The following is a 15,425-nucleotide window of genomic DNA, read 5'->3' on the forward strand; positions in this document are numbered from 1 at the left end:
GCCGCCACCAGATCGAAGAATGGACAGCCCCACCTTTATACTATGGACTTGAACGCTAGCTTGGAAAGGAGCATCCGAGCCTCTAGACTCAGCAGGGGACTCCTTGTGCCCCCATTCCAAGACACAGTCTACTGCCGTACACTGACAGAGAAGACAGGAACCGCCTTGTGATGAAGACTTTTGAAAACACAACAAAGCCAGACATATTATTCGATGTTCCAGGAGACTGATCAACCATCTGCTCTCCCACTTCGTCCACCAGCCTTGTGCCGGGACAGACTAACTGCCCCCCAACCGGACTGACTCTCGTCCGTTGTCAGAGACACCCAGTCCAAGACTCGCAGAGAAAGCGCTCTGTACAGAGTCACAGGATGCTGCTGTGGGCCACTGCCAACCAAGGCAGTATCACCCCCAGCGAATCCTACTGAGAATCCATCAAGTTAGGAGGGACAGCTGAAGAGGCCCGAGTCATGCTCTGGCCCATGGAATCACATCTATGGTTGCAACTAGGAGACCATGGCCCAAATGGTACTCCGTAGCTTGAGCTTCCTGGAGTCCGGCAGAAATGCTTGGTTCCTGCCCGTGTTGTTGGCTCAAGGTGGCTTTTCTTCAGATTGAATAACCAGCCGAGACGCTCCAGCAGAAGCACCACCTGGTGAACTGCCTTACGGCCCCGCTTCAGCGAGGGAGCTCTGATCAGCCAGACATCCAGGTACGGACGGACTAGCACACCCTGCTGGCACAGGTTGGCAGCCCCTACCACCATGACCTGGGCGATGGATCTAGGCGCTGATGCCAGCCAAAGGACAGCACCGCGAGAGGAAATGCTCCCGAGCACATGGAAATATAGGAATGTGTAGGTACACTTCCATGAGATCCAAGGAAGCCAAGACCTCCATGGGTGCCACTGCTGCTACAACAGAATGTACTGGTTCCATCTGGAAAAGTGGAACTCGCAGTAAGACAGACACTGCCTTTAGGTCCAGAAAAGGGCTCCAATCTTTGGAGCCTTTCTCTGGCATGATGAATTATAACGAATATCCCCTGGAGCTCAAGTCATCTTTTGGAACAGGCCAGAGCTAGCAATCTGCAAACCATGGCCTGCACGTGACGGGCACTTAACGGATTCAGGAAGAAAACTGACAGGGGTCGGAAAAACTGCAGCCAGAGACCCTCTCTGAGCAATTTGAGGACCCAGCAGTCTGAAGTCACCCTCTGCTACTCTGGTAGGTGTGCCGAAAGTCACCCCCAAAACGAGAGAGAGGTGCCAGAATCCTGGCATCAGACTGCTACTTAGAGGGGGCAGGAGGACGTACGTTGGAAGACTGCGGTCGTGCCGGACCTCCAAAGCAAGGTCCGGACGGGGCACCGAATAGTTGGCCTGTCGCCGGGGGCCTGGCGTACTGGTGAGGGCGCTGACGGACTAAAATTCTGCCATCCTGAACCCCGTGCCAGGCAAGGCTTAAAACCGGGTGGTACCTTTGGCGTATGGTTCTGAAAATTGACCATGAGGACATCAAAACCCTGGCCAAACCAAGGCAAACCTTTGCAAGGCAACCAGTTCAGAATAGCCTTGGAGGAAAATTACAGGACCACTGACGGATCCGCAGAATTCACCAAGCTGACAATAAAGAAGCTCCAAGCTTAGCAAAAAACTTTCATCATGTCAGAGGGTATCTGTCCAAAGATTCACCCCAGAAACCCAGAGATCTGGTCCCAAAGGAGATGGCTGCGGTATCTCTCACTCCTGCTGCCGTGGAACTGAAAAAGGCACTTGAGGATGAAATCCACTCACCTGTTGGCGGAGCCAAGGAGATGAATTTCGGGCCCATGGAAAACAAATGCACCATGTCCCTAGCACCTGTAAGGAGTCCCAGACCTCTGAGAAAATCCTAGCCAAATCTGGATTGTCTGGAAAGGAAGCAGAAAGCGGACGCTTATCTCTCATGAAGGAATATACAGCATATTCATGGTAGTCTGAAAACAGGTCAGGAACTGTAGGATTCAGAAATAAGATCAGTCAAACGGCCAGTCTGAAATAGCCTGCGCACAGCCGGGGCAGCCCCCAAGCACTGGTGACCCGCTGGCAGGGGGATCCCAAAGATCCACTAGAGTAGCCACATCTGCGGATGCTGCCGAGGAAACCTGCGACAGCCAAGGTACAGAGACCAAAGCAGAAGCGATGGTGAGAACCGCCCACATGTTTCCTGATGTTCCGGCATGCGAACACAGATATATGCCAGAAGCCAGAAGAGGGGCAGACCCCAGCTTCTGCACTAGATTCTGAGTAGAAGAAAACAGAAAATCCAGATACATCGTTTTTACAAATAACTGGGGAAAATATGCACCCTCGGCAAGTGCCATTCTGCGTGCCTCAGATTCAAAAGGCGCTTAGCAGAATTCTGACTTCTCTCCCGGTGCTACACTGGCGATTCGCCAAAATATCCTCCGCACCCTTTTTTGGGCGCGTCACACACTTCTGATGCGTCTCCGATCAAACTGGATGGAAGCGGGGCCTCTCCTGAGGGGGTCAGTGAGGGATTTGCACATGTTACGTCCCTCTCACGGCCTGCGGAACATAAGAAATACGGCTGCGAAACCGCTAGCCATCCGCCGCAAATGAGGCATGAATTCATGCCATGTCCTGAGGAGGACATCTGAGAAGTTTGGAGCAAAAACGAAGCTCCTAAGGACAAAAAATATACTTTTAAGAAGATTGTACAAAATCCAAGATGGCCACCACGGGTGCCAATTTTGCCCTAAAACAGCCTGGAAAAAACAGAGAACCCGGGAAAACGGCAATTTTGCATTTTTTTAGCTTGGGGGGGGGAGTAGTGCATGCAGGGAAAACACCCAAAACCCACTTTTGGAGACCCCTCAAAATCACCAATACACACATGCATACAGTGTACTCACAGTGGCTGTGCTGGAAATAACAGAACTGGCAGGCTAGCTAACAAGCAAGCATGGAGATCTATTGCCTCAGGAAGCTGGGAAAACTGGATTTTTCATTTTTTCTGACTGCCTCACTTGCCCATTCACCCCAGTCAATGACTATTCAGATCTCCAGAACAATTAGACAAGGTACGCAGTCTGATCCCAATCCCAGTCGCGCCTCCACAGAACTACACAGCCTGCACTCTATCCCATAGTGGACGAACCCGGAGAAAGTTAGCTCCCGATCCCAGGATACTAAGGGAGCTCAGAGAGGTTCTGGCGAGTCCTATTAAAGACTTGTTCAACAAATCTCTGGAGACGGGAGTGATTCCTAGGGATTGGAGGAGAGTGGTCACAGGGATGAAGCAGGAAACTACAGGCCGGTGAGCCTCACTTCAGTTGTTGGAAAAATAATGGAAGTGTTGCTGAAAGAAAGGATAATGTACTTCCTTGAATCTAATGGGTTACAGGATCCGAGGTAACATGGCTTTACAAAAGGTAAATCGTGCCAAACAAACCTGATTGAATTTTTTGATTGGGTGACCAGAGAGCTGGATCGAGGACATATGCTAGATGTAATTTACTTAGATTTCAGCAAAGCCTTTCATACAGTTCCTCATAGGAGGCTGTTGAACAAACTCGAAGGGCTGAAGTTAGGACCCAAAGTGGTGAACTGGGTTAGAAACTGGCTGTCGGACAGACGCAAGAGGGTGGTGGTTAATGGAAGTCGCTCGGAGGAAGGAAAGGTGAGTAGTGGAATCCCTCAGGGTTCGGTGCTGGGGCCAATCCTGTTCAACATGTTTGTGAGTGACATTGCTGAAGGGTTAGAAGGAAAAGTGTGCCTTTTTGCAGATGATACCAAGATTTGTAACAAAAATAAACTATTATTATTGCACTTCTTCGAAGGAATTAACAGATGGACAAGGAGGACCCCCATAGACATCGTAGTTTCCTTTCTTGAAGTTAAAAGTTGTCGCTGTGGTTCTCTTTCCCTTTGGTATTCCTACTTCAACTTTGAACTTGATCATTTTATGATCGCTGTTTCCCAACGGTCACACTACTTCCACTTCTTTTGCAGGTCCTCTTAGCCCTTTAAGGATTAGATCCAGAGTGGCATACCCTCTCATCGGTTCTCTGGCAAGCTGTTCCATGAAGCAGTCCTGTATAGCCTCCAGGAATCCGGACTCCCTAGCGCATTTTGAGTTTCCAAGACTCCAGTCTATCCCAGGATAGTTGAAGTCTCCCATAACAATCGTGTTACCGCTTTTGCATTCTCGCTTCATCTCGGCCTCCATTTCTTCATCGTTAGCTTCGGTTTGCCCAGGTGGATGATAGTACAGACCCATCTTTATCTCGGGCCCTTTCCTTCCCGGTATTTTAACCCATAGTGATTCCAATTTGTTGGTCGTCGCTGCTGTGTCCACTCTGGTCGAGTGTATGCTTTCTTTTATGTATAGGGCTATTCCTCCTCCTTTCTGACCTGACTTCGCGATAGAGTTTGTACCCCGGCAGTGCTATGTCCCATTTGTTTTCTTCATTCCACCATGTTTCAGAGACCCCAATGATGTCTAGGTTCTCAGTTTTGGCCATGACTTCTAATTCTAATTTTGTTCCTTAGGCTCTTTGCATTAGCAGTGTTCTTCTCCTCAGGGCCTTTTAGACGGGCGCACCGCACAGCTAATTTAGTTGACCACCCGGCGAATCCTTCTGCTGCCGCCGATGCTCCTTCCTGGGCTGACTGTCCACCGAAAATTTTGTTTGACGCCTGCCATTTTTTTTTTTGCCAGCATGCTTTTACTTGCTTCGAGCCTTCCTCGTTGCCGGGTCCTGCCTACTTTGTTTCCGCGAAGGCAGGACCCGGCAGCAAGGAAGGCCCTAAGGAAGTAAAAGCAGTAAGTTGTAAGCTTCCCTCCGGGGCTCTATCGTGTGCGTGCCAGCTTCCCTTCTCTTCCCTCCCCCCCACAGGACGCAACTTCCGGTTTCGGAGAGAAGGGAAACCGGCACACACACGATAGAGCCCCGGAGCAAAGCTTACAACTTACTGCTTTTACTTCCTTCGGGCCTTCCTCGCTGCCGGGTCCTGCCTTCGCGGAAACAAAGTAGGCAGGACCTAGCAACGAGGAAGGCCCGAAGCAAGTAAAAGCAGCAAGTTGTAAGCTTCCCTCCATCGCTGACCTATGAAAGATAGGTCAGCGATGGAAGCTTACAACTTCCCTAGCAACTCTTTGTTTGTGAGCTGGGAGGGATGGGAAGAGAAATGCTGCTGCTGTACCGGGGAGGGGAGGGGGAAGAGAAATATTCTGCTGCTGCACCCATTTAGGGGGGAAGGGAAGAAAAATGTTGCTGCTGCACCCAATTTTTTGGGGGGAGGGGGAAGCGAAAAGCTGGTGCACCCAATGGGGGAGGGGAAGAGAAAAGCTGCTGCTGCTGCACCCAATTGGGGAGTGGGGAGGGGAAGAGGAGTGCTGCTGCTGCACCCATTTGGGGAGGGGGAGAAAAGTGCTGCAGCAGCACCCAATTGGGGAGAGAGGAGAGAAGGAAGACCAGGGAAGGGAGAGGAGAGGCAAAAGACACCAAGACTATGGGAGGGAGGGAAAGGAGCTACCACATCATGGAGGGAGGGGGAGAGATGCCAGCGCATATGGGGGGAGGAGGGAGATGCCAGGGCATGGGGGGAGAGATGGGAAGGAGATAGAGATGCCAGACCATGGGGTGGAGTGGGAAGGAAGGAAGGAAAGAAGAAGAGAGAGATGCTAGAGCATAGGGGAAGGGGTGAAGCTGAAATGAATCATGTACAAAGGAGAGAAAGGGCACAGGATATACAGTTTATTGAAGGGACATAGAAAGAGGGAAGATGCCATATGGAACAGAGAAAGGGCGGACACTGGATGGAAAGGGCAGAGGGTGAACAGTGGATGCAAGTGGCAGAGAGAGGGTGGACAGTAGATGCAAGGGGTAGAGAGAGAGAGGGCAGAGGTTGGGTGGAAGGGGCAAAGAGAGGACAGATGTTGCATGGAAGGGAGCGAGGGCAAACGCTGAATAGAAAGAAGAGAGCGAAGAGAAGATAATTAAAGCAGAAACGACAAAAGGTAGAAAAAAATTTTTTTTTGTTGCTTTACATAGAATCAAGTAGTATTGTAACTGGATTAAAGTTTATAAATAGGAAATTGAAATAAGGCAGTTTTTTGGGGACTAAACCCCTTTCCTCAGGTCAGGACAGGATACCATAACAGCAGGGGTGCCCAAATGGTCGATCGTTATCGACCAGTAGATCGCAAAGGCAATGTGAGTCGATTGCGTTGCCTTTGCAATCTTTTTCTTCCTGCCTCCCCAAGCCAGGCCAGGCGCATACAAGTGCCAGACTCACAAGACTTCACCTCTGACGTCAATTCTGATGTCGGAGAGGTAGTTCTGGGCCAGCCAATTGCTGCCTGGCTGGCCTGGAACTTCCACTCCGACATTAGAATTGACGTCAGAGGTGAAGTTTTGTGAGTCCGGTGCTTGTACGTGCCTGGCCTAGCTCAGGGAAGCAGCAGGGAGAAATCAGCGTGGTGGCTTAGGGGGGGTAGGGAAAGAATCGGGGAAGTGGAGAAATCGGCGCGATGGCTTGGGGGGAAAGGGGGCGAAAGAGAGAAAGAAAGGCAGAAATAAAGAGGGGGCAGGGGGAGAGAGGAAGAAAGAGAGAAAGAAAAGGGAAGTGGCAGAAAGAAAGAAATATTGGATTTACAGTCAGAAGAAGGAAGTGCAACCAGAGACTCATGCAATCACCAGACAAAAAGGTAGGAAAAATGATTTTATTTTCAATTTAGTGATCAAAATGTGTCTGTTTTGAGAATTTATATCTGCTGTCTATATTTTGCGCTAGGGCCCTCTTTTACTAAACTGCAATAGCGTTTTTTAGCGCAGTGAGCCTATGAACATCGAGAGCAGCGCAGGGCATTCAGCGCATCTCCCTGCACTAAAAACCGCTATTGTAGTTTAGTAAAAAGGGAGGAGGTATATTTGTCTATTTTTGTACAGTTGTTCCTGAGGTGACATTGCATAAAGTCATCTGCCTTGACCTCTTTGAAAACTCGCGGAATATAAATGATAATTAACATTTTCTCTGCGTACATTATGCTTTGTGTTTTTTAAAAATTTATTGTTGGTAAATCATTTTGACTTGGTCATTTTAAAAGTAGCTCGCAAGCCCAAAAAGTGTGGGCACTCCTGCTGTAGAGCCATTCTTGTATGATTGGATGAGTTATATTTATCTTTTTTTTTTAGTTATTTAAATTCATGCAGAAATAAATGGCTAGATTGAACCTAATAACTTCATTAACGCCTTTCCCTTTTTTAAACCTCTATAACATTTGAAAGAGGGCAAATATCTAATTATTCCCTTCCAGCATTGGATGCTTCTTAAATTTAGTAAAAATATTCTGGCACAAGTGTCAAACCTTAAAAAAGGAAGTCATATTGAGCACTGGAAAATAATAATAATTAACTAATAAAAATAGTACACATTTAGGTCTTCTTTTACTAAGTTGCGAAAATAGTTTTAGCGTATGCTTAGCGTGCGCAGAATTACCACGCACGCTAGAAGCTAATGCCAGCATTGAGCTGGCGTTAGTTTTCCCACGTAGTGCGGGAGTTTGCGCGTGTTAAAAATGTTAGCGCACCTTAGTAAAAGAGGGGGTTAATTTTCCCTACCACCAAATTTCCCCATCCCGCCCCACCCAGCTACTTTTTCATGCCACCCGGCTGGAAAAAATTTCTGGGGAGAACATTGCATTAGTATACATGCAATTTAAGTCCTGGTATTTTTTGTCTTCATTTCCTTTCCCTGTGCTACGATCTTTATTTTCTTCTCTTGTGCTACGATCTTCTTATCCTCCTCTTCTAGATCCATCAACTCTTGTGTTTTGCCCGTTGTGTCTTCCCAGCATTTTTCCCACTCAGTATCCTCATGGGATACCTTCTTCTGAATCGTTGACACTTGGTTGACTGTCGGCTTTCCCCTTCTTCTTAGTTTAAAGTCTGCTCTATTCCTCTCTTGACGTTATTTGCTAGAACTCTAGTTCCCGCTGCGCTCAGGTGCAGTCCATTTCTCTTGAAGAGCTTGCTCTTGCCCCAAAATGTTGTCCAGTTCCTCACAAAGTGGAACCCCTCTTCCTCACACCATCTCCTCATCCATGTATTTATTGATTGCAGTTCCGTCTGCCTCTCCACATCTGCCTTCGGTACTGGTAGGATCTCTGAAAAAGCTATCTTCTGAGTCCTCATCTTCAACTTCCTTCCCAGAAACTTGAACTGTTCTATCAGTGCACTTCTTCTGTAGTCTCTCCTGCTGACATCATTTGTCCCGAGGTGGATCTTCACTGTAGTCTCTTCCGTCTCTGCTCCTTCTAGGATCTTTTCAATTTTGTCGATGATGTCTTTTGCTTTCGCTCCTGGGAGGCAGGTCACTAGTTGATCCTCTCTTCCCCCTGCTATGTGGCTATCTACTTGCCTTAGGATTGAGTCTCCCACTAAGATCGCAGACTTCGCCTTCTTCAGTTTTTGCTCCGGTCGCAGGTCTATGTCCCCGGTGTGCTTTGCTGCTGCTTCTTCTAGGCATCGGCTAGACTTTTCCTTCCCTTCCTGCGGGATCCTTCTGTGTGTTTCCTCCTCGGAGTCCTCTTCCTTCTGTTCTCCATTCCATGTGGGTGTATCTTCATCTTTCCTCTAATGCTCGTGTTCTTCCACCCTCCTCCTGTAGGCCTCCTCAATGAACTCCTCGAGTTCCCTGACTTCCTCCGTGATGTGTTTCTCTCTCATGTAGTCTTCAGCTGTCCTGGTTGGGTCTTCTGCGATGTGTGGTCCTTCCAGTTCCTGTATCCTGTCCTTCAGTTGCCTAACTTCCTCCTTCAAGCTTTCCAGATCCTGACACCGACCACATACATATGACTGCCTCCCTGAGGGGAGGTAGTCAAACATATAGCAGACTGTGCAGAACACTGGAAAGCTCATCTTCTGGATTCCCTCTGCTTCCATTGCTGTCCGCCTTTTTTGGGGTACTCTCTACTATTGCACTGGCACCTTTTTGCTTGTGTATGTGTGTATTCTCTTCTGTGTCTGCTGCATGCTACTTCCTAAGGACCAAAACGTATGCATAGGTCATTTTCCAAAATAAAAGATAAGGTGTCTGGCAGCTTTAAAATACACACCTTTATACACTGTGAAAGGAAAAAATATTCACCTTTGCAAATGAATGCATAATCTCTGACAGCACATCTGAATCTGGCTCTGTACCAATGGCTTTGATCAAAGCATCACACATGAAGTGCCACATCTGGGTGAGGTATTCTGGACCACGGACTCTAGCACATTCCAGTAGCAAAGGCATTGATTCTGCTGCTGCCACACGAACACGTTTTAAGGTGTTAAGGAAAACAATTTGCTTACCTCCCAAACGTCTTAAGAGAGCTGTCCTACTTTGAGAACTTTTGATGTTTTTACATATTGGTTAAGTATTATATATATAGGAAGGGCAGAAGAGTTTTATTCACTAGCCTCAGAAAAGACCAAGCTCAGTTATTGACAATAACTGAAATCTAGATGACCAAGAGAATTACCAAAGGGAAAAAAAATGTCCATGTCTAAAAAGAAAGATCCCCTTATTAAGATCTATTTCAAGAACATCCTGAGCAGCTGTCTTCTAGAAGGATTAAGGCATACCACTTCCTTAACCTCCAGTAGTTTCAGCTATTATGGGTATTAATAGAGCAGGAGACAGGTCTGAGGAGTACCCCTAGTGGTTAGTACAGTGGACTGTAAACCAAGACACTCAAGTTTAAATCCCACTCAACTTTTTTTTTTAATTGTGAACTCTCCAGAAATAGAAAAATACTGTACCTAAATATAAAACATCTGTAAGTCTGAGGGCTACTGACATTGTGTACATTCAAGTACTGTAGGTATTTTTCTGTTCCTGGAAAGCTCTCAAATACAAAATCAAAGCACTAAAGTGGGATTTGAACATGGGTCCCTTGGTTTACAGTCCACTGTACTATCTATGTTCCCTATAAGGTGAATGCGTGAGTGATCGCTCACAGATTACAAACATTTGCTCATGCGTGGATCCATTCTGCTCTAGCATGCATTCAGCTGTATCAGTCCTCTGCCACTTCCGATGTCAATTTTTGTTCCAGGGCTGAGGACTGGCACAGCCGAAACACGCCCAAGTAGAGCTGTCCCACGCATATGTAGGAAGGCTGTTCCGATGCTCTTGAACACGTGGGAGTTGGTAATGCTACTCTAAGACCCTGGCTCCGATTCTGCCTGTGAGGATTCTTCTGGTCTTCGGTAAGTTGGGAATATTGGAAATAGATGGGTTACTGAGATGGCTTGGATTTTTTATTTTTCTTTATATTCTAAAATGTTTTAAATTCCATGATCATATTTTCTACTATTGCCTGTTATTTTTGATTTGTATATTGTATTTCAACTAGCATAAATTGTATATGATATTTTATTACTGCAAACAGTTTTAACTCCCTTGAGATAGAGCTGAAACAAATAGAAGCTTAATTCTGGGAATGGGCACCTCACAATTCAATCCTGGGAGTGTGCTTGAAAATATGAATGAACTCAGTTCTTCCTAGCATTTCTGATCTGATCCGATCCTACACTGGAAATCTCAAAACTTCATGGGTGTTGGGATTCCCACAAGACCCAGAGAATGCAGGTGATTGATCACTCTGCAGAGATAAAGGAGGATGAATGTTCCTTGATTTTAACAAGGAGGCAGTCCTTGTGCGTGTGCTCTTTGTTAAGAATTTGTCAGCTGCAGCAAATTTTACAAAAACAGAAAGTGAACATGTGTTGTGAATTCTTTTTGTGTTATGTTAGTAAGTATACAATTTACATATTCCTATAAGTATGTTCTCTGTTTTGTTTTCAGATACTGTATGGCAACAATTAAGCAAATCAGCTGTGTTCGTGTCCAGTGGCATTACTATATTGATCTGATATTAACTGAAGATTGGTGTAATGATCTAATAATAACTTAATCAATGGAATCATCTAATGAATGCAATAGACCTTGACCATACAGTACATCCAAGGTATTTAGTTGTTGCTTCTATATCTCTATATTCAGCATCATTTCAACTCCTGACCTTTTTCTCATAGTTCATGAGGAGAGACTTCAGGGCCAGATTCTATAAATGGTGTTGCTATGTATATTAGTTCAGGTTTTACCAGGCCTAATTTATCAGCGCCTTGTCTCCCCCCCCCCCCACAAGAGACAGATTTGTTGGATCTTAACATAGCCCATAGGGGGATGATTTTCAAACTGTGGTTTTTTTAAAATTATGCTTGATGAGAACTTAAATTCTGGAAAGACTGTTAATGTCAATAGAGTTTATAACTTATGGAAGATAGAAAAGATCAGAAGAGAAAATGTTTGAATATCCAGAGACAACTGTGAGTAGAAATAAAATTCTGATTTAAAAAAACCCTTGGTTTTATTAGTTCAGTTAATTTTTTGATACTTATTGTATATATGCTAGATAATTATGTGTGATTATCACAAGGTAATGTAATGGAAATTCAGCTGCTCATGTCAAGTAAGTCCTCTGCTCACACAGAAAAATTTCTGCTCACATCTAGTCAGTTCTTAGAAGGAACATAGCTAACTACTAGATTGATCCATTGCTCTACATCAGGGGTCTCAAAGTCCCTCCTTGAGGGTCACAATCCAGTTGGGATTTTAGGATTTCCCCAATGAATATGCATTAGATCAGTGGTCTCAAACCCGCGGCCCAGGGGCCACATGCGGCCTGCCAGGTACTATTTTGAGGCCCTCGGTATGTTTATCATAATCACAAAAGTAAAATAAAAGAGTTTCTTGATCATATGTCTCTTTAGCTATAAATTACAATATTATTATTAAGACTTAGTCAAAAGGAAAGGCTTATAAACTATAAAGAGTTTTACCTCATGCAAAATTGTCATTTCTTTAATAAGACATTAACTCTTTTTTTTCTGAGGCCCTCCACGTACCTACAAATCCAAAATGTGGCCCTGCAAAGGGTTTGAGTTTGAGACCACTGCATTAGATCTATGTGCATGCACTGCTTTCAATGCATATTCATTGGGGAAATTCTGAAAACCCGACTGGATTGCAGCCCTTAAGGAGGGACTTTGAGATCCCTGCTCTACATAGATGTCTGTGCAGCTGTTTTCTAAGAATGCTGCTATACAAATGTCCATGTTTGTTTTCCCTCGTTCAAAATTTGGATGTTTCAATTTGTAAAATGGATGTTCATATGGATATTTCAGGCACATGAACATCCATCACATATATTTTTGAACAGGCTGTATATGTGAGATAGATGTCCATTTGGGACATTTTGATATGAATATCCCTATTCTGACTTGGTCGCCCTTTCAAAAATGCCCCAAGCTAAAAGTGGGTAGTACACTTGTAAAGTCTAATGCCTCATGATAAATGGTAATGTGTAGCTTCATAATACCAAGGATTGTACTTTGCTTATTACCCTCTCTCCCAATGGAGCCTCATGTATGGTTCTCCATTTACTCCCATAAGAACACTGGAGCAGATGTATGCTTTAAGAACTGAAAGAAGCAGCTGTTACTGGACAAGCACTATATGGCACTTAAACAGAAATATTTGGCTTCTCTCACTCCGTTCCTTTGGACCAGCTCAAAACAATTTAAACATAATCCAGTCTTCCTTATAAGCACATATACAGCCACAGAACATCAAGACTATCACAGTGTAAAGATTATGAGAAAACTGCTAAGGGAAGAAGAATTCTTCAAACAAAGCTATTTATGGTCTAAAAAGACCATTATGACTAGGATATCATCATGGAAATAGAACTTCAGCAGAGGAACCATCAGCTTTACAACTTGTTCTGTGTACTCCACGAACCCTTCCTTCAGCTCTTTAGCATAGCAAACCTGGAAAACAAAGGCATTTTCATAAGCCTTTAAAAACATTCCACAGTGTTACATTTTATTTTTCAAAGGATACAATAGAACTCAACATCTTATGAATACAACATTTAAAAAAAAAAAAAAAAAAAAAATGAAACACTACAATCCCAGGCAGTGAAACTGATCACTTGTGGCAGAATGGATCAGTAAAGGCACTTCAATTGTCTAAATTAGTTTTTAAGATTTGTATAACTTTGGTGTCATATACTAAGCAGGGGGTGTCAAAAGCTGGTGTTCTCACCTGTAGCACTAGCCTGCCCTGTGAAGCATGGGTGTTAGAAGAGAAGGCCACAAAGGCACCATCACTGCTGCCTTTTTTCCACCTCCCTTCCTTTTCAGCCCCCAGCTCCATCTCCCTTCTCCCACCAGCCCTGCATTTAAAAATCATTTGTAGAGTAATGGGAGTATCTGTTTTTGTTGTCACCACTCTGCCTCCCTTCCTTCAGGTCTGGCTGCCAGCAATGCATTAAAGATGAACTTTTGGCAGATGGAAGGGTGACAGAAATGGTCTAACACTAGGGGCAGATGCTAGGTCAGGGGTCTCAAAGTCCCTCCTCGAGGGCCACAATCCAATTGGGTTTTCAAGATTTCCCCAATGAATATGCATGAGATCTATTTGCATGCACTGCTTTCATTGTATGCTAATAGATCTCATGCATATTCATTGGGGAAATCCTGAAAACCCGACTGGATTGTGGCCCTCGAAGAGGGCCTTTGACACTCCTGGTCTAGGGCAAGGAGAAAGATGGACTCAGCTATCAGACTGAGGGTGTGGATGGGGTGGCAGACGAGATCCAATGCTAAGCATTCCTAGAGTAGTTACACACAAAACAACAACAAAAAAGGCCAAAACAAAACATCAACCTATAATTAATACAAATTAAAAGCTAAAGAAAATAGAGTTTTCAGATTTACCTTAAACTGCTTCATGGATGTTTCAAGGCGTAAATGGGAAGGCAATCTATTCCAAGCACTGGATGCTAAGAAATAGAATGCCGATACATGTGTAATCTTTCATCATGCCTGGGCAGGTGGAGGAAGGACCAACCTGTAATCATTCAATGATCGAAGAACTCGAGAGGAGGTGCAGGGAATTGTGAAACAAGAAAGATAATCAGGAGTGCCTTCATGTAAGGCTCCAAATGTTAACATCAGGATTCAATACGATACTAGATAGGAAGCCAATGTAGATGCTTAATCAAAGGAGTCACTAAATCGTAGTGTCTAGCTCTGCATAAAAATTAAGCAGCAGTTTTCTGTAACGATTGTAATCATTTCAAAGTTGATTTTAGCAAACCTGCATAAATGATGTTGCAATAGACCAGATGAGATGACACAAACGTATGATAAAGTGTATGAAGAGCATTTTTACTTAATACCTTTCGAACAACTGCTAAATGTCATAGCTGGCAAACTCTAGTTTTTAAACAGATGAAAGTGTTCTGTAAAGTTCAATTGGGAATCAATAATTACAGACCCTCCCTCTTAAGAGTCCATCTTTCATGAAGGGAGCAGAAGTAGTACGTCTCTACTGGACACCCAAGACACACTGACCCTGTGTGCAAGCAGCAAGAAATCTGGGAGCATGACTTCTGAGCCCAGGAGCTGAATCCATGTGTTTAGGTGCCCACTAGGTTGAAAAGGCACCTAGAGACAAAATTATCACCATGAACTGAGCCTCACATTCTAACTCGAGGGAATGCAAATTACCACACCAGTGAAGGATTGGTTAAACATCCATCCTCTAATCTCATAGACCGGTTCCCATCAAGACCAGCCCCCTGTGGGAGATGGAAGGCCCTGTTCCTGTCAAACTGTGTGTCTACGGTGATCAGGTCAAGGGGGCTACTCAACATCAACACCAAACTCAGCTGCCAACTAAGGTAGATGTCCGGACCCATTAGATGGTATATTGAACCATCAACCGCAGAAAGCTGTCTACCCCACAGCAGTACACAGGCATGCTGCCAGCCCCAGTTCTCACTAACACCCATGTCCCCTAAAGAAATACAGGGTCCCCTAGAGCCCTGGCCGCTCCCCAGCTCTGAACCCTGTGCAGAAAGTTCTCCCATTTGTTTTGCTTATCCCTCTCTCTTCTTTTTCTTTTTTTGTGGGGGGAAGTGCCAGTTTCTCCTTGAATGCAACTTTGTAGGCAAAGGTTTTGAGTAAAGGAGGCCAAGACCCAGACTCAACCTGGGAAGGGCACATAGAACTATCTAGGGAGAGCAGTCACCCACCGGGCAGAGACCATACCTGAGAGAGGCAGGCTGCAGTAAGCAAAAATAAAAACAGAGCTGCACAGTCCAACCTACACTATCTGTTGGAGGCAGAGAAATAGTGACTGGCACCAGGTTGCATATACTCCGATACCAGTAATGTCACTGGAAACTGGTTTTTCTCTACCTTCATCTGCTGGTTGGGAGGTATGACCCATTATTTTGGGCTGGTCTAACTGGAAAATCTGCAAGTGACTGTGAAAGTAGCACTGATAAAAAAAATAT

The 15,425-nt window shown here is 45.0% G+C and overlaps 1 protein-coding gene across 1 annotated transcript in view; it reads right to left on the reverse strand.

Moving 5' to 3' along the window:
- Positions 1–15,425, reverse strand: part of IPO5 (importin 5) — a 387,223-nt gene that overhangs the window by 130,377 nt on the left and 241,421 nt on the right. Inside the window, exons 18-19 of the mRNA XM_033948411.1 lie at positions 12,792–12,888; positions 9,158–9,330 (exon numbers count right to left, since the gene is read on the reverse strand). Of these exons, the coding sequence (XP_033804302.1) occupies positions 9,158–9,330; positions 12,792–12,888 (270 nt within the window). The remainder of the gene's footprint in view (positions 1–9,157; positions 9,331–12,791; positions 12,889–15,425) is intronic.

This window comes from Geotrypetes seraphini, chromosome 6, assembly GCF_902459505.1.
Source record: "Geotrypetes seraphini chromosome 6, aGeoSer1.1, whole genome shotgun sequence".
NCBI lineage: Eukaryota > Metazoa > Chordata > Amphibia > Gymnophiona > Dermophiidae > Geotrypetes > Geotrypetes seraphini.